Source organism: Oncorhynchus mykiss, chromosome 2 (genome assembly GCF_057628025.1).
Source record: "Oncorhynchus mykiss isolate SJ-2025 chromosome 2, ASM5762802v1, whole genome shotgun sequence".
NCBI lineage: Eukaryota > Metazoa > Chordata > Actinopteri > Salmoniformes > Salmonidae > Oncorhynchus > Oncorhynchus mykiss.
In genome coordinates, this window is record NC_143023.1 from 18223280 (window position 1) to 18249069 (window position 25790).

General features: G+C 43.7%; 1 protein-coding gene across 1 annotated transcript; it reads right to left on the bottom strand.

Moving 5' to 3' along the window:
- Positions 1-1970: 1970 nt before the first annotated feature.
- pitpnc1b (phosphatidylinositol transfer protein cytoplasmic 1b) lies at positions 1971-17327 on the bottom strand. The gene is made up of 10 exons (XM_036940840.2): positions 16667-17327; positions 9890-10038; positions 8906-8994; positions 8656-8663; positions 8472-8543; positions 6302-6394; positions 5785-5940; positions 5483-5546; positions 3838-3927; positions 1971-2308 (listed from the first exon to the last, which is right to left on the bottom strand). Exons 1-10 carry the CDS (start codon positions 16712-16714, stop codon positions 2160-2162), a joined length of 918 nt encoding a protein of 305 aa, XP_036796735.1. The 5' UTR covers positions 16715-17327; the 3' UTR covers positions 1971-2159.
- Positions 17328-25790: the final 8463 nt, after the last annotated feature.

Consider the following 25790-nt stretch of genomic DNA (forward strand, 5'->3'; position numbering starts at 1 on the left):
AGGAACAGAGAGGCCCTCCTGAGGAAAGGAGTGCAGGAACAGAGGCCCTCCTGAGGAAAGGAGTGCAGGAACAGAGGCCCTCCTGAGGAAAGGAGTGCAGGAACAGAGAGGCCCTCCTGAGGAAAGGAGTGCAGGAACAGAGGCCCTCCTGAGGAAAGAAGTGCAGGAACAGAGAGGCCCTCCTGAGGAAAGGAGTGCAGGAACAGAGGCCCTCCTGAGGAAATAAGTGCAGGAACAGAGAGGCCCTCCTGAGGAAAGGAGTGCAGGAACAGAGGCCCTCCTGAGGAAAGAAGTGCAGGAACAGAGAGGCCCTCCTGAGGAAAGGAGTGCAGGAACAGAGAAGCCCTCCTGAGGAAAGAAGTGCACGAACAGAGGCCCTCCTGAGGAAAGAAGTGCAGGAACAGAGAGGCCCTCCTGAGGAAAGGAGTGCAGGAACAGAGGCCCTCCTGAGGAAAGAAGTGCAGGAACAGAGGGAGGCAGCGAAAGGGGTAGTAAAGCAAAAGGGGAGAGAGAGCGGAAGAGAGAGAATGTTCTTATAGTATAGCCTACAGTCTTCAGGTCCCACTGCAGCACGTGTCAACACTTCTGGCTGTGTCTGCTTCTTTCTTTCTCCCCCCTCTCCTTTATCTCTCCTTCCCCCTACTGTATTGTCCCATTGTCTCAACTAGTCATCTGTTGTAATTCACATTCCCTCATGACAGGCTCAAACACCCTCTCAACAGTCTAATTTATCAAACCTCCTGTCCCACAATGCATCGAGTAAGCCCTACGCAGTGCACTGAGTAAGCCCTACGCAGTGCACTAGGTAAGCCCTACGCAGTGCACTGGTTAAGCCCTACACAGTGCACTGGGTAAGCCCTACGCAGTGCACTGGGTAAGCCCTACGCAGTGCACTGGGTAAGCCCTACGCAGTGCACTGGGTAAGCCCTACGCAGTGCACTGGGTAAGCCCTACGCAGTGTACTGGGTAAGCCCTACGCAGTGTACTGAGTAAGCCCTACGCAGTGTACTGAGTAAGCCCTACGCAGTGTACTGAGTAAGCCCTACGCAGTGCACTGAGTAAGCCCTACATCACATTCCCTGTCAACTAGTTGTGAACTATTACTCTCTCACTAGCAGGGTAACACAAGGTTAACATGGTCTAGAATAATAAGCTCTGTTGCTCTATTGTTTCACCTATCTCCTGCAGTCACTTTATCATGACTAATGATCTTAACAAGATATACAGGAGATAAAGGCTTTTATTCATTCATTCATACAAGAGGTACATAGCTGACAATGGACTTCCATTACAATAGACTAAACAGCCAAATATACAGTATATGTATAATGTGTCAATATAAACCTAGTTATAAATTATATTCATCCTGTATGTCAGATTATTCCACAGCCTGTACAGAGGTCATGTTGCAGCCATTACCATAGATCAGAAGTTAATCATGTTTAAAACAGCCATCCTATTGACTCCTCAGTGAAGGTTAGCCCCGTTTCAGCCATTTGCTGCATGGAGCAGAACGATCAAGCAGCCAATACAGCGCCTCGATACACCGGATCAATAACCCCAGTCTGACCAATGGGATGGGGGGGGGGGGGGCTCTGTGGATCCACGGCACTCCCCTGCCATTATATCCACTCTAGTAGCCCTTTCCTGCAGTCAAATTACCTAGAGGCCTCATGGGTGGAATGTTATTCATAATTTCATAATTTTTTTTTACCTGCCAAAAATTGGTGTTTCTATGTCAAACAGTTTGTAATATTTCAGTCTACTTTCATGTATATAAAGTGTAATATTGGGATGCAAACTAAAAAACAGGGGATTGGGTTATATAGTTACAGCTGGAGAAAGGGGTAGGACAGGGGGTTGGGTTATATAGTTACAGCTGGAGAAAGGGGTAGGACAGGGGGTTGGGTTATATAGTTACAGCTGGAGAAAGGGGTAGGACAGGGGATTGGGTTATATAGTTACAGCTGGAGAAAGGGGTAGGACCTGAGTGGTCTAAGTGCTGCTTCTGTGGACAGTGTAGCGTTATTGGTTAAATGTGTCTGTGGTGGATGGCCGTAAAACAAAAAGGAACTGCTGCAGTGTAGTTACTGAGGGGTTTACGGAGGGGAGGGGTTTAAGCAGGCAGGAATTGATGCATCAGTATGAACGTGTGTGTGTTACTCGGGGGTGGAGTTAAGGCGGACAGTGCTATGAGGCAGTGTGGAGGTGGAGGGGTCTGACATGGCCATAGTCTTCACTCCCATCTTCTTCAGAGAGCGCTCATCTGTGACGGACATAGAGCGCGAGTATGCCGGACGAGGGGCAGCTGCAGATGAGAAAGAGAGAGGCAGGGGGAATGAAGGGAACGAAGGGGGAAGAAGAAGTTTAGTGGTTAAATTATTCAAATACACATCCCTCCACAGTTCACACACCCATACTAAAAATTCAAATACACTTTTTTTTCAAAAAGAGATGAATGGCATGAAATGTTTTTGGGTAAAATCTGCTCGGCGCCTGCAGTAGCATGTTCTGGCCTGTAGGTGGTCAGTACAGCGCTGCGAGCTGTTGCAGAGAGCGTGAGCAATGACTGCAAATCCATTTCAGCCTCATGTCTCGCATACCACACAAACATTCTACGGGCCATACTGTGGCTGCTGCCCTTGATATCATTCAGCAGCAACAACCGTTCGAACTTCTTATGACTCACCAGCAGGGGGCAGAGTGACCACACACACACACTAGGGCTGACATTTGCAGTAAGTGCTACAATAGCTACCCAAACTCATTGTTCCAGCCAAACGATATGCCCCGCCCACGGACATTAGTTTCTTCTCTGAAATTATTCTGGATCTGAGTACCTACCCGACGATTTCTAGAACGCAAACATATTCTAACAGTTCTGATTGGTCCAGAAAACCGATGGGTTGGGCCAGAGCCAGAACACAGGTGGGTAAATCAGGGTTTAGAAAATTAGTCATTGGCTTTGATACTCTGATTGGTTGTAGACTATCCAATCGCTGATTACTTGTAATGAGGGCTGTTTTGTAAAAACATCCCTCATTTAAACATCACCACAAACTAATTTCAATGATTGCAGTCTCAGACTGAAGTAGGTAGCTAACATAGAGCAGAGGAAGAATTCAGTTTGAGTCTCCAGGCAATGTTGTGCTCACTCTCCTCTGCTCTCACTGAGCTTCCTTTCTGTGAAATACCTATTTTGCTTCTTCCCCCTCTCTTCCCTCTTGTTCTCTCAATGATCTTTCTGTCTTTCTCGCCACCTCTCCGCCTCTGCATGCTCTTCCCTTCTTCCCCTCCCCCTCGTTCACTTTTCACCCATCCTCGCGCTTTCTCCCTCCCCCCTACTTTTTCAAAAGGTCCCCTATGCTCCCTCTTCTCCCTCTCTTCCATCCACTCTTCCTTCCTTCTCTCCTTTCTCTCCACTTTACCTTCTCTCTCTCTCTCTCTCTTACCCCACCACCCCTTTTCTCCTGTCTCTCTGTTAAAATACAATATAGAATATTACAGTAGTAGACTAGTAGTTACTATAGCTGGGTGATATGGACACAAACCCCATAGCGATAAATTGCCTGTACAGATACGATAATGATAAATAGAACGATAAGTTTCTAACATTAATGTGAACTGCACAGTTTTTATTATTATCCTTTAAAATACTAGTTGTGGTTGAAGCCATCAATTATCCAATTAACAATCAGCCATATTTGCAAACGCATTTCATTTCAAACTTCACATTTCTCTAGAGGACTTATCATAATGAATGATATCAGCAAAATGCCTTGGATAAGTGATCGGTGTCGATCATTTTCCGTTTATGGTCCCAGCTCTAATAGTCACCTGTGTTGTTGTTCTGGGTTGATTTTAGTTTGCTGTTGGTCTGTTCCTGTATCTGTCGCTCATACTCTCTCACATCCTCCAAACTCATCCCTGTAGGGAAAAGCACAGTCTGATGAGATTATAATACATTATTATATCTATGTAACATGTGTATCATAATGCATTATAACCATGTCACGTGTGTATCATAATGCATTATAACCATGTCATGTGTATCAATGCATTATAACCATGTCCCATTATTATCATCATCATGTCCTACATGTTATAAGGCATATTACCCATGTTCTATTATATTTTTTTTAATTCACCTTTATTTAACCAGGTAGGCTAGTTGAGAACAAGTTCTCGTTTACAACTGTGACCTGGCCAAGAATAAAGCAAAGCAGTTCGACGCATACAACAACAACAGAGTTACACATGGAATAAACAAACATACAGTCAATAATACAGTAGAAAAAGTATATATACAGTGTGTGCAAACGAGGTAGGATAAGGGAGGTAAGGCAATAAACAGGCCGTGGTGGCGAAGTAATTACAATATACCAATTAAACACTGGAGTGATTGATGTGCAGAAGACGAATGTGCAAGTAGAGATACTGGGGTGCAATGGAGCAAGATAAGTAAATACAGTATGGGGATGAGGTAATTGGATGGGCTATATTACAGATGGGCTATGTACAGGTGCAGTGATCTGTGAGCTGCTCTGACAGCTGGTGCTTAAAGCTAGTGAGGGAGATGTGAGTCTCCAGCTTCAGTGATTTTTGCAGTTCGTTCCAGTCATTGGCAGCAGAGAACTGGAAGGAGAGGCGGCCAAAGGAGGAATTGGCTTTGGGGTTGACTAGTGAGATATATATCTGCTGGAGCGCGTGCTACGGGTGGGTGCTGCTGTGGTGACCAGTGAGCTGAGATAAGGCGGGGCTTTATCTAGCAGAGACTTGTAGATGACCTGGAGCCAGTGGGTTTGGCGATGAGTATGAAGCGAGGGTCAGCCAACGAGAGCGTACAGGTCGCAATGGTGGGTAGTATATGGGGCTTTGGTGACAAAACGGATTGCACTGTGATAGACTGCATCCAATTTGTTGAGTTGAGTGTTGGAGGCTATTTTGTAAATGAGATCGCCGAAGTCGAGGAACGGAAGGATGGTCAGTTTTACGAGGGTATGTTTGGCAGCATGAGTGAAAGAGGCTTTGTTACGAAATAGGAAGCCGATTCTAGATTTAATTTTGGATTGGAGATTCTTAATGTGAGATTGGAAGGAACGTTTACAGTCTAACAAGACACCTAGGTATTTGCAGTTGTCCACATATTCTAAGTCAGAACCGTCCAGAGTAGTGATGCTAGACGGGTGGCAGCGATTGGTTGCATTTAGTTTTACTTGCATTTAAGAGCAGTTGGAGGCAAATAATCATGTCCTATATGTTATAAAACATAACTATGTCCTATTATAAACATGTTCTATATGTTATGAAGCATTATAACCATGCCCTGTTATAATCATGTCCTATACTTTGATGCATTATAAACATGTTTTATAATGTATTGCATTACAACCATGTTCTATAATATAATGCATTACAACCATGTCCTATTATAATCATGCGCTATATGTTATAAGGCATTATAACCATGTCCTCTACTGACCATGCCATTCGTCTGTCCAGGCCACAGCCTGTCTGTGCCCCACCAGTAGGATGTCCTGGATGTTCTGTCAGATCATACACACCAGAGAAAATACATTTCTTAAAGAAACACATCCAAAGAAACACATCCAAAGGCTTTCAGCAGGTGCTGCTGGAGATCAGTGTATATGTTGAGCAAAAATAAAATATTCCCCCACACGCAATCTATGCTGTCAAATGTGTTTCCTTAAACAACATTTTGACCCGTAGGTCTTTATCAGGTTCTCAACTTGATGCATGATGGTAAATGTCGTTTCCTCTCACCCTGTGTATGAAGTCCTCAGTCTTTCCCTGGAAGCCGTAGACTTCAAAGCTGCACTGCACCCTCTTATAGGAGCACATGATGGGGGTGCTGTCCTTACGCCACCCTTCCACCAGGGGGCCTCGGCCCGTCTTCTCAGACACCCAGCGACTCAGGTCCTACAGAGACAAAGTACACATTACCTGCTGACTGAGCTAAATCCCTGGCCGGTGTGTAGAGGGGGAGGTGTGTGGGAGTGCGTGTGTGCAGGCCTGTGTGAGCAGGATGTTGCTCAATGCCTCACATATAATATATGAATGATTCAACATGATAGGCATCTGTGGCCCAAGATGCATAGATTGTACAAGTGTCTGTGTATTTATGTTTGTGTTAATCTACAGTACGTCTTCCTCTGTCTCTGCGTGAGATAGTGAGTGTGTGTGTGTTTTCAGCTGTGTGTCTTGCTGATTGATCTTTGTTTCCTAAGTTACTGGAACTGCGGAAGTCAGGAGGAGGAAATCTGTGTGTACACGCTAGTACCTCTGTCTCCTTGTAGTGTTTGTCAGGGATGGGGTCAATAAGGATATCCAGGTGGCTCACGCTCTCTGCAGGGGTGGGCCTGTCTCCAAATACCTGCAACCGAGCAGAGGGGGAGGTCACTCAGAAATAGACTGACACACTGGAGCCAGGGCCTAGTAGATAAGGAAATAGACTGACACACTGGAGCCAGGGCCTAGTAGATGAGGAAATAGACTGACACATACACACACTGGAGCCAGGGCCTAGTAGATGAGGAAATAGACTGACACACACTCACTGGAGCCAGGGCCTAGTAGATGAGGAAATAGACTGACACACACACACTGGAGCCAGGGCCTAGTAGATGAGGAAATAGACTGACATACACACACTGGAGCCAGGGCCAGTAGATGAGGAAATAGACTGACACACACACACTGGAGCCAGGGCCTAGTAGATGTAATAGTGAGGTCACACAACGTATCACTCATCATAATACTCCACCCTCAGGCTTTTAGCAAATCATTACACTACAGCAAAACACCACACACAGACAGACAGACAGACAGACAGACAGAGACAGGGAGATTAGGGGAGAGAGAAAGAGGTCGGGAGAAGGGGTAAGGGAGAGAGAGAGAGGGAGCACACTAAATCACAGAGGAAGAGAGAGACAAGCAGAGGGAGCAGGCGAGGATGGACGAGCGGGGGTGAAAGAGGAGAGAAAGAACGAGACACTTATCAAAGAAAGAGAGATAAAAGTCACTGTTGTTTCTGTTCTGTCCCCTTGTCTTGACAGAGAGCGAAAGAGAGAGTAATGTCTCTTTTGAAGATGTTCATTCCTCTGCTGGTATTTAACAAAGAGCAGAGCAGGGAGACAAACCCACAGCCAGATAATCAGCTGTGTTTCAGATCCTATTATGCCCTGTGTCTCTTGTGTTTAAGAACCTGTTCTCTCATAGAAGGTATGTCTTGTCTGTCTGACTGTTGACACTTGTCATAGTTGCCATTTTTCCATGTCAAAAGCATTGTTTTACCTCATCCTTTAAACCTGCTGATATTCCTGTTTTGGTTGTGCTTTAGTGCTCTTTAGATGTCCTCTATGTTGTTGTGCATTGTAATAGAGGTGTATGTATGGATTGTGGTGTGTGTGTGTGGGAGCATGTGTGCATTAATGTGTGTGTGCGTGTGTTTCTGCTAAAATTAACACATGTAACCTGTAGCTGGGAGAAGGTTGAAACAATCTTCGCCACATTTCTGGATACACACACTAACAGTCAACAGCCAGACGAGTTCAGTCTTGTTCCCAGGTTTCTATCCCAAAATGACAGGGGCACGTTGTAGGGACAAACCAGCTCAGAATTGTGTTTGTGTGTCAGAATTCCGTGACAAGGCCAGAAAAGGTGGTGAAACAAGCCTGTAATACAAGCATGTACCCTTCTTTCTCCCTCTCACACAAACACAGTAGATGGCTAATAGATCTGACGCTATTGCATTCTGGCCTTTGCTTGTTTTCCTTATAATGGCCATATCAATTTGATGAACATTCTCCTTACACTGCAGAGAAGATTGCAATTTCTCTCCCTCCCTTCAGTCTCTCACCCCCCCCTTCTCTCTCTCCCACCCTTCTTTCAGTCTCTCACCCCCCCCTTCTCGCTCTCCCTCTCCCACCCTTCTTTCAGTCTCTCACCCCCTCCTCTCTCTCTCTCTCTCCTTCTCCCACCCTTCTTTCAGTCTCTCACCCCCTTCTCTCTCTCTCCTTCTCCCACCCTTCTTTCAGTCTCTCACCCCCTTCTCTCTCCCTCCTTCTCCCACCCTTCTTTCAGTCTCTCACCCCCCCGTCTCTCTCTCTCTCTCCCCTTCTCCCACCCTTCTTTCAGTCTCTCACCCCCCCTTCTCTCTCTCTCCCTCCTTCTCCCACCCTTCTTTCAGTCTCTCACCCCCCCCTTCTCTCTCTCCCTCCCTCCTTCTCCCACCCTTCTTTCAGTCTCTCACCCCCCCCCCTTCTCTCTCTTCTCTCTCTCTCCCCTTCTCCCACCCTTATTTCAGTCTCTCACCCCCTCTTCTCTCTCCCCTTCTCCCACCCTTCTTTCAGTCTCTCACCCCCTCTTCTCTCTCTCTCTCTCTCTCCCCTTCTCCCACCCTTCTTCCAGTCTCTCACCCCCTCTTCTCTCTCTCCTTCAGTCATACTCACATTATTGTTGTCACCATTGTTGTTCTCAAACCTGGTCTCAATACGGATACTGAACTTGGGAAGGAAGGAGACCTACAGTAGATGAAGGATGGATGGATGGAGGGAGTAGACAGATGAGGTTATGTATACATATATTTGGAGAGGGATGAGCTCTACTGCATGCATATGATGTGTGAATACTTACTGAGTACTCTGAAGCACACACCGCAGAAGTTCCATACGGATAGAGAGGAACATTATTAGTGACACACCATACACACATTTCAAAACATGTGGAACAAACAAGGTTTAAAAGTAAATTGGGTCTAGATAAGGCAGATTGGGTTTAAATCTAAGTGCAGACAAGGAAACAGTTGACTTGACCATATAGGAAGAACAGGTTGGTAGCAGGTGAAACGGCTGTGTATGTGGTGGATATAGTAGTGTTGTTAGACCTGTGATGGTGTAAGGGTAGAAGTTCCAGGCCTTCTCTGTCACATAGAAGACCCTGGGGACAAACACACTCACCCAGGATGGCAGTTTACTGTCAGAGAGAGAGACAGACAGACAGAGGGGAGGAATGTACTGTTATCGTCGCTGAGGTAGATGTATGTGTGCGGTATGATCTAGGGCTAGGCCATAGGGGTGGGTGTGGGATAGTAGGTGTGTGTGTGTGTGTGTGTGTGTGTTACTGCTGGTATCATTTATTGGTTGAGCAGTGCTAGGAGTGTGTGAGGTACAGTGGGTGTGTGTATGTGGTACAGCTGCACCATCGAGAGCATCCCGACCGGTTGCATCACCGCCTGGTATGGCAACTTCTTGGCATCTGACCTTAAGGTGCTACAGAGGGTAGTGTGAACGGCCCAGTACATCACTGGGACCAAGGTTCCTGCCATCCAGGACCTATATAATAAGCGGTGTCAGAGGAAAGCCCAAAAAATTGTCAGAGACTACAGTCACTCAAGTCGTAGACTGTTTTCTCTGCTACCGCACGGCAAGCATTACCAGAGCGCCAAGTCTAGGACCAAAAGGCTCCTTAACAGCTTCTACCCCCAAGCCATAAGACTGCTGAACAATGTATCAAATGACCACCGGACTATTTACATTGACCCCCCTCCATTTGTTTTGTACACTGCTGCTACTTGCTGTTTATTATCTATGGATAGTCACTTCACCCCTACCATGTACAAAATCACCTCTAACCTGTACCCCCGCACACTGACTCGGTACCGGTACCCCCTGTATATAGCCTCGTTGTTGTGTTACTTTTTATAATTGTTTAACTTTAGTTTATTATTAAATATTTTCTTAACTCTTTGTTGAACTGCACTGTTGGTTAAGGGTTTGTATGTGAAGCATTTCACTGTAAGGTCTGCACTTGGATTCGGCGCTTGTGACAAAGTTTGATTTGAGGTACAGTGTTAATGTGGGTGTGTTACCTATTGAGGTAGATGCGTTTCTCAGTGAGCTGTCCCAGGCCATGTTGGGGATGTGTGTCTGGTTGGTTCCTCACCACCTCCACTCCCTCCCCTCCTCCGCTCTGCTCATTACTGTGTTTACTGATCATGTACAGCTGCCCAATCTTATACTGGGGGGGGGGGGGGGGGGGAGACAATTCACACAGTCCTGTCTTAATACCACATCCTTCTTCCAATTAATGTAGATCGTACACATTACATATTCACATACATAGCAGTCAGTTCATTCATCATAAAACCGGACGCTTTTATGGACTGCTCACGGTGAGCTTTTCTTAGGAACATATCTAAGGTCAGCTCACCCTCCTCCAAAGCCCTAAACTTATCCATTAGGAAAACAATGAACAACTAACCTTAGATCAGTGAAAAGGCTGCCTTCTTCCTGTGTGTGCCCTGACCATCAGCTTGACGTGGAAACGTCAGTCACCTTTATACTGAATGGATTAAAGCTAAAATAAATACATTTCTGACGTTTTGTTTTTGAGAGCTGCATCAAATGTGTCATTTTGTAAGTTGTCCTTGGTACGCCCTTTATTTGGGCTCCCGAGTGGCACAGTGGTCGAGGGCACTGCATCTCAGTGCAAGAGGTGTCACTGCAGTCCCTAGTTCGAATCCAGGCTGCATTACTGTACATCTAGCTGTGATTGGGAGTCCCATAGGGTGGCGCGCAATTGGCACAGCGTCGTCTGGGTTTTGCTGGGGTAGGTCGTCATTGTCAATAAGAATTTGTTCTTAACTAGTTAAAGGTTAAATGTAAAAAATTTAGATTTAAAAATGTATTTAAAATATTTTTGCAATTGTTGTCGAGCACCCCTCCTTTCCTTTGTTGAAGCATGGAACCCCACCTGAACTCTGACCTTAGGCCAGTAGTATCTAGCTGTTACTTGCCAAAGTCCTTAAGGCAGTGATAAGACTTGGGTTGGGAAACCCAGAACTATTCATTGACAGTGTTTACCTAGTCCTGTCCTATAGACAGATGTTAAGATCATTGAATGTCTATGTCTCTGTTCTGGCCATTCTCTATGTGAATGGATATCAAGGTCTCTGTTCTGGCCATTCTCTACGTGTATGGATATCAAGGTCTCTGTTCTGGCCATTCTCTATGTGAATAGATATCTATGTCTCTGTTCTGGCCATTCTCTATGTGAATGGATATCAAGGTCTCTGTTCTGGCCATTCTCTATGTGAATGGATATCAAGGTCTCTGTTCTGGCCATTCTCTACGTGTATGGATATCAAGGTCTCTGTTCTGGCCATTCTCTATGTGAACAGATATCTATGTCTCTGTTCTGGCCATTCTCTATGTGAATAGATATCTATGTCTCTGTTCTGGCCATTCTCTATGTGAATGGATATCAAGGTCTCTGTTCTGGCCATTCTCTATGTGAATAGATATCTATGTCTCTGTTCTGGCCATTCTCTATGTGAATAGATATCTATGTCTCTGTTCTGGCCATTCTCTATGTGAATAGATATCTATGTCTCTGTTCTGGCCATTCTCTATGTGAACAGATATCTATGTCTCTGTTCTGGCCATTCTCTATGTGAATAGATATCTATGTCTCTGTTCTGGCCATTCTCTATGTGAATAGATATCTATGTCTCTGTTCTGGCCATTCTCTATGTGAATAGATATCTATGTCTCTGTTCTGGCCATTCTCTATGTGAATGGATATCAAGGTCTCTGTTCTGGCCATTCTCTATGTGAATGGATATCAAGGTCTCTGTTCTGGCCATTCTCTACATGTATGGATATCAAGGTCTCTGTTCTGGCCATTCTCTATGTGAATGGATATCTATGTCTCTGTTCTGGCCATTCTCTATGTGAATGGATATCTATGTCTCTGTTCTGGCCATTCTCTATGTGAATGGATATCTATGTCTCTGTTCTGGCCATTCTCTACGTGAATGGATATCTATGTCTCTGTTCTGGCCATTCTCTACGTGAATGGATATCTATGTCTCTGTTCTGGCCATTCTCTATGTGAATGGATATCTATGTCTCTGTTCTGGTCATTCTCCATGTGAATAGATATCTATGTCTCTGGTCTGGCCACTCTCTATGTTAATGGATGTCTATGTCTCTGGTCGGGTCACTGTATGTGAATGGATATCTATGTCTCTTTCTGGCCATTCTCTATGTGAATAGATATCTATGTCTCTGTTCTGGCCATTCTCTACGTGAATGGATATCTATGTCTCTGTTCTGGCCATTCTCTACGTGAATGGATATCTATGTCTCTGTTCTGGCCATTCTCTATGTGAATGGATATCTATCTCTCTGTTCTGGCCACTCTCTATGTTAATGGATATCCAGGTTTCTGGTCTGGTCACTCTGCATGTGAATGGATATCTATGTCTCTTTCTGGCCATTCTCTATGTGAATAGATATCTATGTCTCTGTTCTGGCCATTCTCTACGTGAATGGATATCTATGTCTCTGTTCTGGCCATTCTCTACGTGAATAGATATCTATGTCTCTGTTCTGGCCATTCTCTATGTGAATGGATATCTATCTCTCTGTTCTGGCCATTCTCTATGTGAATAGATATCTATGTCTCTGTTCTGGCCATTCTCCATGTGAACAGATATCTACAGTGCCTTGCGAAAGTATTCGGCCCCCTTGAACTTTGCGACCTTTTGCCACATTTCAGGCTTCAAACATAAAGATATAAAACTGTATTTTTTTGTGAAGAATCAACAACAAGTGGGACACAATCATGAAGTGGAACAACATTGATTGGATATTTCAAACTTTTTTAACAAATCAAAAACTGAAAAATTGGGCGTGCAAAATTATTCAGCCCCTTTACTTTCAGTGCAGCAAACTCTCTCCAGAAGTTCAGTGAGGATCACTGAATGATCCAATGTTGACCTAAATGACTAATGATGATAAATACAATCCACCTGTGTGTTATCAAGTCTCCGTATAAATGCACCTGCACTGTGATAGTCTCAGAGGTCCGTTAAAAGCGCAGAGAGCATCATGAAGAACAAGGAACACACCAGGCAGGTCCGAGATACTGTTGTGAAGAAGTTTAAAGCCGGATTTGGATACAAAAATATTTCCCAAGCTTTAAACATCCCAAGGAGCACTGTGCAAGCGATAATATTGAAATGGAAGGAGTATCAGACCACATCTATGTCTCTGGTCTGGCCACTATGGGAATGTGTCACCCACCCTTTGACTAACAACACAAACCCACACAGCGTTATGTTTCTCTTTGACTTCAGACCCCTGTGACAGTTTTGTGGTTAATGTGTTGTACCGATGAAGACTGACACATACAGTGCAGTAAGACAGCAACTATATTATGTGAATGTGCTCCACCCTTTGACTAAAAACAAAACAAACACATACCGGTCTTAATTTGTCCCCCAGTTTTTGACTAAATATGAAACACACGTACCTGTGTCTTAATCCGCCAACCTACTAGTACAACCAGCTACACTTCCCTCAGAATTAGAAGTGTGTGTGTGTGTGTGTGTGTGTGTGCAGACATTGCATAAACAGTGCTATGGTTTGAATGTGGAACTATAAGCTGATCCCACTAAAGCTGCATAGGAATCTTAATGCGCTTCCCCATCAGACGGTGAGAGTCAGAGTTCCACACGTGGAATGAATCTCACCTTAGAATTTGGTTGTGTTTGATTTTACAGAGACTATTTTCAGATAGATACACACAAGCCACCGATCCAGGGTTTTTTTCTGCAAAGAAAAGTATTGGGCGGGCTTCCTAAGTGTGTTTTCAGGCTGCCTATGTCCAAACAGTAAAAAAAATAATCTTATAATAAAATGGAATGGAAAAAGGATGGAAAAACGTTGTGAGTGTAAACTTAAACGACTAAAACCAGATATAAACTACGTAGAAAAGATAACAGACCTACCCCTGAAGTTTACATATATTTAGCCAAATACATTTCAACTCACTTTTGACATTTAATCCTAGTAAAAAAATCCCTGTCTTAGGTCAGTTAGGATCATCACTTCATTTTGAGAATGTGAAATGTCTGAATAATAGTAGAGAGAATTATTTATTTCAGCTTTTATTTCATTCATCACATTCCCAGTGGGTCAGAAGTTTACATGCAATCAATTAGTATTTGGTAGCATTACCTTTAAATTGTTTAACTTGGGTCAAACGTTTAGGGTAACCTTCCACAAGCTTCCCACAATAAGTTGGGTGAATTTTGGCCCATTACTCCTGACAGAGCTGGTGTAACTGAGTCAGGTTTGTAGGCCTCCTTGCTCGCACACACTTTTTCAGTTCTGCCCACACATTTTCTAATGGATTGAGGTCAGGGCTTTGTGATGGCCACTCCAATACCTTGACTTTGTGTCCTTAAGCCATTTTGCCACAACTTTGGAAGTTTGCTTGGGGTCATTGTCCATTTGGAAGACCCATTTGTGACCAAGCTTCAACTTCCTGACTGATGTCTTGAGATGTTGCTTCAATATATCCACATACATGTTCCTTCCTCATGACACCATCCATTTTGTGAAGTGCACCAGTCCCCCACAGCATGATGCTGCCACCCCCGTGCTTCACGGTTCAGATGGTGTTCTGCAGCTTGCAAGCCTCCCCCTTTTTCCTCCAAACAAAACGATGGTCATTATGGCCAAACAGTTCTATTTTTGTTTCATCAGACCAGAGGACATTTCTCCAAAAAGTAGGATCTTTGTCCCCATGTACAGTTGCAAACCGTAGTCTGGCATTTTTATGGCGGTTTTGGAGCAGTGGCTTCTTCCTTGCTGAGTGGCCATTAAGGTTATGTTGATATAGGACTCATTTTACTGTGGATATAGATACTTTTGTACCTGTTTCCTCCAGCATTTTCACAAGTTTCCTTTGCCGTTGTTCTGGGATTGATTTGCACTTTTCTCACCAAAGTACGTTCATCTCTAGGGGACTCCTTCCTGAGCGGTATGACAGCTGCGTGGTCCCATGGTGTTTATACTTGTATGCTATTGTTTGTACAGATGAACGTGGTACCGTCAGGAATTTGGAAATTGCTCCCAAGGATGAGCCAGACTTGTGGAGGTCTACAAATTTTTATTTTCCCATGACGTCAAGCAAAGAGGCACTGAGTTTGAAGGTAGGCCTTGAAATACACCCACAGGTACACCTCCAGTTGACTCAAATTATGTCAATTAGCCTATCAGAAGCTTCTAAAGCCATGAGATCATTTTCTGGATTGTTCCAAGCTGTTTAAAGGCACAGTCAACTTAATGTATGTAAACTTCTGACCCACTGGAATTGTGATACAGTGAATTATAAGTGAAATAATCTGTCTGTAAACAATTGTGGGAAAAATTACTGCACAAAGTAGATGTCCTAACCGACTTGCCAAAACTGTAGTTTGTTAGCAATACATTTATGGAGTGGATGAAAAACGAGTTTTAATGACTCCAACCTAAGTGTATGTAAACTTCCCACTTCAACTGTAGACATTTTTATACTATCATCTCTGAGGACCAACAGTCACCAAAATAAGAGAGAGAAAGTCCGGGACAATCTAAAATTATACATTCAGGAGTGTTTTTGTCATGGCATGGGCCTCCATTGACTTTGTTATACATTTTGAGTCATTCACATATCATAAGCCATGGCAACATGTTTAGAATGGCAGGAAATGATCTTTAAAACTGTACATTTCTCTCTCAGCCTCATGGCAGAATTGCAGGAAATTTGCTTTAAAACGGCGGTCAACAGGAAGGCCTCAAACATTTTCGGTCGGCCACCGCACCATTGGCCAGGCCCACCACCTAAGCCCCATTTTGATCCATAAAAACCCTGTGATCCTTCTAGCTAAAGCTTCTACAAACACTAAAACATTAGTGAGCTTAAAGTTCACTAAAGTTTGTCACGTTTCCAGACCACAGAAGTGGTCTAACAACCTACCAAAGTTGGTTTATGAGTGAAGTATCAATGGAAGTTTCCGTCACGACATGTTGTAATAATAACCAACTACATAACACTGTTCCAGACAGATAGCTCAGACTTAAACACTATGACGGGGAGAAATGCTTTGTTCTGGTGGTTGGAGGGAATGAGGACCTTCCCTTTGAGGGCACTCTAGAGCACCTTCCCCCCAAACCCTTTTCCACCCACCACTTCTTACTCCCTGGCAGAATCTTTGTTTTTAACCTCCAGGCCAAATGCCTTCGTTGACGTTTGTAAGCCTCAACCAGTCCAACTTGTTTGTGAGGTTAAAAATAAAATAAAACACTTTAAAAAAGAGTCAGCGAGAGAGAAAAACAGCTGAGGTTAGGTACATGCAGAACCATACAGAGTGCCAGCCACATGAACAACACTACAGGATGCCTGTGCTTCATGTTGTTACAGATGTAGGATCTTCATTTGAGCCAGTTTGCTACAGCAGGAAAATAATCCTGCAACAGGAAATCTGAATTATATGGATTATAATGAATGGACATTTTTGTTGGGGGTGATACATTTATTGTAAATTAAATCCTTAAATCCACCCCAAGCTGTCCTGCAACAGGGTGATCATTTGAAGATTCTACATCTGTATTCTAGCAACTAACATTTTCAAGATCACATTAAAATCTGTCATCTCATTTTAACAACAGTGGTCTACAGTATACACACATTCAATCACATAGGCACGAACACACACACAGAGAGAGACCCCCCCAGCCACAAACACACAGACCCCCGACACACACATACATGTTCACAGACAAACACACACATCCAGTGTACACACACTTACCTCTTCCACAGTTAGTGGCATGCATATTCTATACTCCTTCAGCAACATGGTTCAATCGTGTAGTGAACGTCTGTCTGTCTGTCTTTGCGTGTCCTAACTCCTGTTTCATAGTAAACGTGCTTAAGGAACTACAGTGCACAGTACCTACTTTGGACTGCAGTGACCTCCTTTCTCCCCCTTTATTTTGCTGATGTCAGTGCTTCATTGAAGTCCAGTCCACTCTGTCAATGTGTATCTATTTGTTTTTTTCTTTCTTTTTTCCCCCCCTCTCTCTCTCCTCCTTTTTGTTTATCTCCCGATTAATATCCACACTCCCTCTGTCAACATTCAACTTTTGTCCTTCCCTTTCTCTCTACCCATGGTTCCCCCCTCTCCCTGTCTCCCTCTATCCCTGGTTTTCCCCTCTGCCTCTCTCCCTGTCTCTCTCTATCCCTGGTTTTCCCCTCTGCCTCTCTCTCTTTCTCCGTTGCCCTTATTGTTTACTCTTTCTTTTTTCTCCACTTTTCTTTGTTCTTGTCCTCCAGTGAGCAACAGGTAATTAACTTGTGAGGTAAGACTGAAACCTTCTCAACTCCATAATCCCCGCCAGCGTACCTGTCCTGCTATTCTCTCTCTCTCCTCTGTCTCTCTTACTTTCGTTCTCTGGACTGCTCTCACGTGTAACCTTGCTCTCTGCTCGGCACTCTTTCCTCTCCCCTTCGCCACCCTCCCCTGCTTTCAGTTCCTCACAAATTCCTTCACTCCCGCCTTCTCCTTATCTCCCTCCCCGTCTCGCCCTCCACATCTTCTCACGCCCACCTTACTTTACCTATGTACCGGTTTCTGCTCTCTCTCTCACACAGCCAAAGTTGACAGCTCTCAGCTGACATGAATGGCTAGCACTGAGCAGTAGTTAAGTGGTGGGTTGGATTAAATATTAGCAGAGAGCCATGAGTGCTTCTATTAAGCACAGTTAATTCAATTATTGATCAATGATTGATTGATTCAGCCAATGTCACAATTTGTAACGGTTGTCGTCTGGAGATAGAGAGGACCAAAGCGCAGCGTGGTTAGTGTTCATCTTTTTAATGGAAAACTGAACACTTCAAAACAGCAACCGGAACAGTTCTATCTGGTGCAGACACACAAAGACTGAAAATAACCAGCCACAAATCCCAACAGAAAACAGGCTACCTAAATATGGTTCCCAAACAGAGACACCTGCCTCTGATTGAAAACCATATTAGGCCTAACAAGAAACCCAACCTAGAAACAAAAAACATAGAATACCCACCCAACTTACGTCCTGACCAACTAAAACAAATTAATAACACAAGAACTAGGGTCAGAACGTGACACAATTACTGTTTCTGCATCCCAGTTCTCTCCAAACCTTCCTCATCTTTCACTAATAGGTAAAAAGACAGGTGTCAGCCATCTGGTGAATCCCTCTCAGATCATTGAAGTTAAATTATAAAATGCTCTTTATGACTGTTTTGGCATAGCAGTTAATCATTATTATTCCTGTCCTGTGTGTGTGTTCGTTCATGTGTATCTTATTGTGTTTGTGTTGCAAGGTTATTATAGTAAAACTGAAACTAAAATAAAAACGAATCATAACTATTTTGTAAACAAACAAAAAAATTAACAAATCTGTTTAAAAAAGCAAAACTATAATGAAACCATTATCTTTCTCCAAAACTAAATAAAAACACAGTTATGCTCAGTTTTTTTTTAAATCAAAAGTTTGGCAAAAATCTAAAGAGGTTTTCAAGATTTTTTTCTCCTAGTGGGGTGTAAGTTTCGGAATCTGGTGGGTCACATTGAGATTGGGCGTGTAGGCTCAAAGTCAAGGAGTAAAGTTGGGCAACTGTGCTAGCCAAAAGTTGAACACTAATGTGGTTTTTCAACAGCAAGGCTCAGATCGACACGGTTTTCCATTCTCTCTGTCTCTAACCCCCCATATCACACACTCAACATGTATCATGTGTGCACATCGTACAATCCAGGCCCAATCCCAAAATGGACCCCTAAACCTGACTTTTTAATGCAGGTTGACATGGGAGTGTCCCATCTTGTCCTGTCAAATGTTTAGATGCTCGTCTGTCTGTCCCCGCTCTGCGTGTGAGTAGCCATAGCAACTGCTCTGTTTGGCTGCGGCTCACGAGACAGTTGTCTGTACACAGCTGATAACAACCACTTTACGAGATTTGGCAATGAAGGCAGCCCTTGCACTTACTTACCCAGAATTGAATGAACTCATGGATATGGACATGTGTAACAGCCTTTTCATCTGAGGTAAAGTAGGGAGTGGCTACAATTGGAGCGAGGCGGGGAGGGGGAAATTAACATTAAATATATATATATTATTAAGTAAACTCTATTAGGCCTACACAGTTGACTCCCATTCATGCTAGAATTCCGCAAGACCCCCGGGAGTCCTGTTCCCATGTCAACCTCTAGTGGAGATCTGAGAGGATATGAATTGTATAAGCAACATGGTTAAACTTCCACACAGCCTATCAGGGGGCAAGGTGAATCTATTACCATATTGCTTACACCTGTCAAATCCTCTCCAATCTCTACTAGTGCACAGGGTGTTGGGAGAATCGCAGCAAAGTTAGTTCCTGTTTCAGTCATGTCAAAAATAATGATTGGTTGACAATAGAGGCTCCCACAATGCAGGCCATGGTTGCTGGAGGAAGTTGGTGAAGAGCAACTGCAGAAACATTCCATTAACTGCAGTAAAAACTCCACAACCTTTGATCACATGATTTTTGTAAAGTTCATGCAGTCAACATGTAGGAAAATGTTTATCCTTATAATGCAACACACTTTTAAAGGTGAACAACAATGCAAGCGAGATGACATTGCCAACAGCAGCACAGCGAATATTGGGCATGTTCGAGCAGATACATTTTTTCTAGTCAAGATCAACGATGGTCACTGCCTTTCAAAGTGTGTTGCATTATTGGGCAAAAAAAATGTCCAACTTGTCGACTGCATGAACTTTACAAAAGCATGTAATCAAATGTCATGGAGTTTTTTATGAAGTCATCTTCAAGTCGCTGCAGTTGTTTCTCACCAACTGCACCATGCAGCCAACTCCTGGCTAGTGGGAGACACTATTTGTCAACCAATCATTAGGGTGTTTTTGGTGGACCCACGTGAACGTGACCAAAGACATGACTGAAACCAGAACCAACTTTGCAGCGATTCTAAAGCTACAGGCAGAACAAAATGAAAGAGATATTTGAGACCTCTCTCTCACCAATTCATTGTACAGACATTATGTTTTCAGTTTGTGTTTGATATGGGATTTATAAAGTTTAATTTTAGATAAACCTTTATAAACAATAGCAACTACAGTGTCTTCAGAAAGTATTCAGACCCCTTGACTTTTTCCACATTTGTTATGTTACAGCCTTATTCTAAAATTGATTAAATCGTTTTTTTCCCCCTCATCAATGTACAATCCCCATAATTACAAAGCAAAACGTTTTTTTTAGATTTTTGCTGTTAAAAAAAACTGAAATGTCACATTTACACAAGTATTCAGACCCTTTACTCAGTACTTTGTTGAAGCACCTTTAGCAGTGTTGACAGAATTGAGTTTTCTTGGGTATGATGCGACAAGCTTGGCACACCTGTATTTGGGGAGTTTGTCCCATTCTTCTATGCAGCTCCTCTCAAGCTCTGTCAGGTTGGATGGGGATTGTTGCTGCACAGCGATTTTCAGGTCTCTCCAGAGATGTTCGGTCGGGTTCAAGTCCGGGCTCTGGCTGGGCCACTCAAGGACATCCAGAGACTTGTCCCGAAGCCACTCCTGAGTTGTCTTGGCTGTGCTCTTAGGATAGTTGTCCTGTTGGAAGGTGAACCTTCGCCTCCAGTCTGAGGTCCTGAGCACTCTGGAACAGGTTTTCATCAAAGATCTCTCTGTACTTTGCTCCGTTCAGCTTTGCCTCGATTCTGACTAGTTTCCCAGTCCCTGTCACTGAAAAACATCCCCAAAGCATGATGTAGCCACCACCATGCTTCACCGTAGGGATGGTGCAAAGTTTCCTCCAGATATGACTCTTGGCATTCAGGCCAAAGAGTTCAATCTTGGTTTCATCAGACCAGATAATCTTGTTTCTCATGGTCTGAGTCTGTAGGTGCCTTTTGGCAAACTCCAAGCGGGCTGTCATATGCCTTTTACTGAGGAGTGGCTTCCGTCTGGCCACTCTACCATAAAGGCCTGTCGTGTCTTTGGCATCATTAAACTGAGGATTAATCTTTATCAAATGACTCTCTGTAATTATTATTATGCGATTAAACTGATTATTCATGTAACTGTAATTAACTAGGAAGTCGGGGCACCAAGGAAAATATTCAGATGACAAAGTTATAATTTTCCTAATATAACTTTTCAGATATTTTCATATCTGATCAATAGTCTTCTGATTAATGAATTGTTCTTTACCTCACGCTAGTCTCATTCCAAACGCAGTAAATTGTTGGTTATCTGCACGAACCCAGTCTTCACTATGAGTCATCCATACATCAATTGTCTTAAATAATTTATTTACTAACTAAGTAATTCACAGAAACTGACAATTACTTTGACCTCATGGCTTGCTTTTTGCTCTGACATGCACTGTCATGATTGGAAAGGTTGGTGGCAGCGAAGTCAGACGCAGGAGAGCAGGGTAATAACCAGAGCAGTTTAATATACATAATATATAACCACCGGCATCCAGAATAATACAGAAAGGGTACAAAACCCGACGCGCACCAGATAGCAAATGTACACAAGCACATACAACAAACAATACCACACAAAGACATGGGGGGAACAGAGGGTTAAATACACAACACGTAATGAGGGAATGAAAACCAGGTGTGTGGGAAAACAAGACAAAACAAATGGAAAATTAAAAAATGGATCGGTGATGGCTAGAAGACTGATGACGTCGACCGCCGAACACCGCCCGAACAAGGAGAGGAACTGACTTCAACAGAAGTCGTGACAGTAACTTTCTCCCTCATCATTATTCAAGAGTAACTCAGGCTATCCATAATCATGGTAGCATCCACATTAATGTAGAAGTGTTTAGAAACATGTTCTATTCTTATTTACAATAAAAGTGACTCCAAAATTGACACAATATATTGTTTATCATTATTTTCTATTGTGCAGAAAATAATCTGAAACACAGCCAAAACGAACAGCAAATGCATCCAACAAGTTTGTACAGTTACTATTTCGGCTAGGTGGGACGCTAGCGCCCCATCTCGACAACATCCGGTGAAATTGCAGAGCACGAAATTCAAAATACAAAAATCGTAATATTAAACATTCATGAAAATACAAGTGTCATACATCATTTAAAAGCTTAACTTCTTGTTAATCCAGCCGCTTTGTCAGATTTCAAAAACGCATTATGGCGAAAGTATACCATGCGATTATCTGAGGACAGCATCCCGCATACAAATGTCACAAAATTAAGAAATAGCGATAAAATAATTCACTTACCATTGAAGATCTTCCTCTGTTTGCATTCCCAAGGGTCCCAGCTACACAACAATGGTCGTTTTATCTAAAAAGTCCTTTCTGTATCCCAAAAAAGGCAGTTTAGTTGGCGCGTTTGATTCGGTAATCCACCCATTCCACTCGTTCAACATGTGTGTGTGTGTGTGTGTGTGTGTGTGTGTGTGTGTGTGTGTGTGTGTGTGTGTGTGTGGAAGAGGTGTAGAGAGGAGTGAGCTGGATAGGAGCCGTATTAAAATGAGAAGGTAGTTTTAGATCATTAAACAGTGGACAGGATGCCAGCAGCATCATACCACCTCTTAAATGTCATGTGCCGGGGTCACAGGTCAGGGAAATGTCCACTCAGAGAGGTAAATGATGGACCCATCCTAGCCCACTCTCTAGTTTTTACCATGTTTTGAAGCTATACCGTGTTTGTTTACAATGACATTGTTCACAAACAGTGGAGTAAAACAAGCTTATATTTTCGGGTCCTGATGTGGTTACAGTTAAACTAAGCACATGAGGCATTTCCAAGTAATATTCTTTAAGAATCAATAGCTATATATCATTCATTTACAAGTCCCAAAACAGATATATGAATTGCAGAATGTTCCTTTAAGGTTTGGCTTGGGTTAGCATTTTTGTCAACAGGTTAAGTTTAGGGTGAATGTTACAGTAAGATTATGATTTGCGTTTGAAAAGTGCATTTGTGTTTTGAAAGCACAGCACCCCCTTCATCCTCTCTACCATGGCCAGATAGATAGTGTTGACCCTCCTCCTCCTCTTCCCTTCCCCATCTCCCCCCGCCACCCCACTGGACTCCTCTGATCTAACGTTCAGTCCAATCATCAGAAAACCTGAAGGATTTGGGTCACACCTCCGCCTAGCTCGGAGAAAACACAGAAAGTAATAGTCAGGGATTTTAGACTTAAACTTTCTCCTACATCAAGTATGTATTTCTCTCACAGTCTCACAGCAGCACAACAGCTGTCAGAAGTCATTGCAATACATAAAGAGCTACATGGTTATTTAGCCTGCAACGAGGTGTATGTATGTCTCTGTGTGTCTGTCTATGAATAAAGCGGGGAGAGAGGCTCCTGTGGGTTGTGATGGGAGTGAGGTTTAGGCTGTGTAATCTGGTGTGTAGGGGAGGATCACAGACCGATTGGATGGTGAGACACTGAGCAATTGATTGGACCTGCTTTCTTATTGATACCAGCAGAGGACTGCCGACAGGGGTGTAGTGGCAGGAGGGAGGGAGGGAGGGAGGGAGGGAGGGAGGGAGGGAGGGGGAGTGAATGTGTGGTTGTATGTGTGTGTCCTTGTGTGCATACTCGAGTGAGTGTGCATATTACTCTGTGTGTGTGTGTGTTTGTGTGAGTAGGGGGATGTGAATTCCCCAGTGAGCTGGATGAAACAGAGCGCTCACTTCTCCTTATGGAATCCTGATCCCCCCTTGTCAGGCAGTATTCCCTCAGGAGACACATTCTCCAGTGAGACATCGTTAGGCGCTCTGGATGGCGTTGCAGACCGTGCCGGCCACTCAGAGGAGGTTAACAAGACTATTAGACTCAAACTCAACATGATAGCTGTGATTTGGTCCAAGCAAAGACAGAACAGTCTTGATTGGTCCAAGCAGAGACAGAACAGTCTTGATTGGTCCAAGCAGAGACAGAACAGTCTTGATTGGTCCAAGCAGAGACATAACAGTTTTGATTGGTCCAAGCAGAGACAGAACAGTCTTGATTTGGTCCAAGCAAAGACAGAACAGTCTTGATTGGTCCAAGCAGAGACAGAACAGTCTTGATTGTTCCAAGCAGAGACAGAACAGTCTTGATTGGTCCAAGCAAAGACAGAACAGTCTTGATTGGTCCAAGCAAAGACAGAACAGTCTTGATTGGTCCAAGCAGAGACAGAACAGTCTTGATTTGGTCCAAGCAGAGACAGAACAGTCTTGATTGGTCCAAGCAGAGACAGAACAGTCTTGATTGGTCCAAGCAGAGACAGAACAGTCTTGATTGGTCCAAGCAGAGACAGAACCGTTTTGATTAGTTCCCAGGACACAGGCAGGGATCTTAAACACACACACACACACAAGTTTGCAGGCATGCACTCAAACACAACGTGCGCAGATGCAACATAGGCACTTTACACGCTACACACACACGCGCGTACACACACACACACTCCCTCTCTCTCTCTCGCTCTCTCATTATCAAGTCCTGAGATTCTCTCGTTTCCTCATAATAAATAATTATTAATTTGCAGGTTTTACATATTCATGAGCTAGTGTGATATTGTGATATCATGCGTCTTGGTGAGAGGTGTAGGAGTCAGGCGCAGGAGAGCAGGGATGTCTGAGAAGCGTGTTTAATAATATAGTCCACCAATGCAAACCGCACAGAACAAAAATCCCAAAACTACACTCTCGAATAATCGTGCAAACACACGGAGGAACAAACACAGTTCCGACACTTTACACACACGTGCGTAATAGCGAAAAAACAACAAACATCAAATACCATCGAACGCAATACACACAAGTCTAATCCTGCACGAATTACGGCAGGTAACAGGTGCCCTATATACCCACAGAAATCAAAGCAATTGAAAACCAGGTGTGAAAAGGAACACAGACAAAACAACCAGAAAAAGAAAAAGGGATCGGTAGTGGCTAGTAGACCGGCGACGCCGAGCGCCGAGCGCCGCCCGAACAGGGAGAGGAGTTACCTTCGGTAGAAGTCGTGACAGATATAAAGTGCATTTCATTACATTGTTGTTCTTCTGTTCCCAGATAAATAATACATGGGCTTTTAAATTGTTCAATGTTTTTTAATATCATTATTAATCTGAACATGTTTCAGGCTTTCATCCACAAAGTAGTGTGTGTTTTACAGAGAAAGAGATCAACATCTAGACTGTAGGCTACTGTATTCCTGTTTGAGCCAATGTCTACTTGAGCCAGTGTGTGTTTGTGTGTGTGTGTGTGTGTGTGTGTGTGTGTGTGTGTGTGTGTGTGTGTGTGTGTGTGTGTGTGTGTGTGTGTGTGTGTGTGTGTGTGTGTGTGTGTGTGTGTGTGTGAAGATGTTCCCAAGGGTGTGAGTTCTACACATTCATCAGGGTTCTCCAGGGGGATAAAAGTTGAGCCTCACAACGGCCAGAAAAGAAAACAACTAATTTATTCAAGAAGGGCAATGGAGGGGATTTGCAACACAGTAGCACGAGGACTGGAGGGCCACTGAAATGGATTAGAGTTCCTTTCAGCACAGCAGGTCATTGGGAGATATTGCACTATAGCACAGAGGAGCAGGATATTTCCTATTTCACATTCCATAGAGGGAAATTAAAGAGCCTCTTCCCTCTGCAGTGTATGTGTGTTTGTGTGTGTGTGAAGTCAGCGTCGGTTGGAGATAGGTTTGAATACGCTTCCCACACGTTCTCCTTAGGCCTCTGTCTAACTATGCCAAGACCCCATGGCCCTATCATTCTCTCTCTCTTTCTTCTCTCTCTCTCTCTCTTCCTCCCTCGCTCACATTCACATTCCTCATGCCATGACCCCATGGTCCTCTCTAGATCACCCACTCACTGCCCTTCTTTTCTCCCTTCATGTGTACCTTGCTCTTCTCTCCCTCT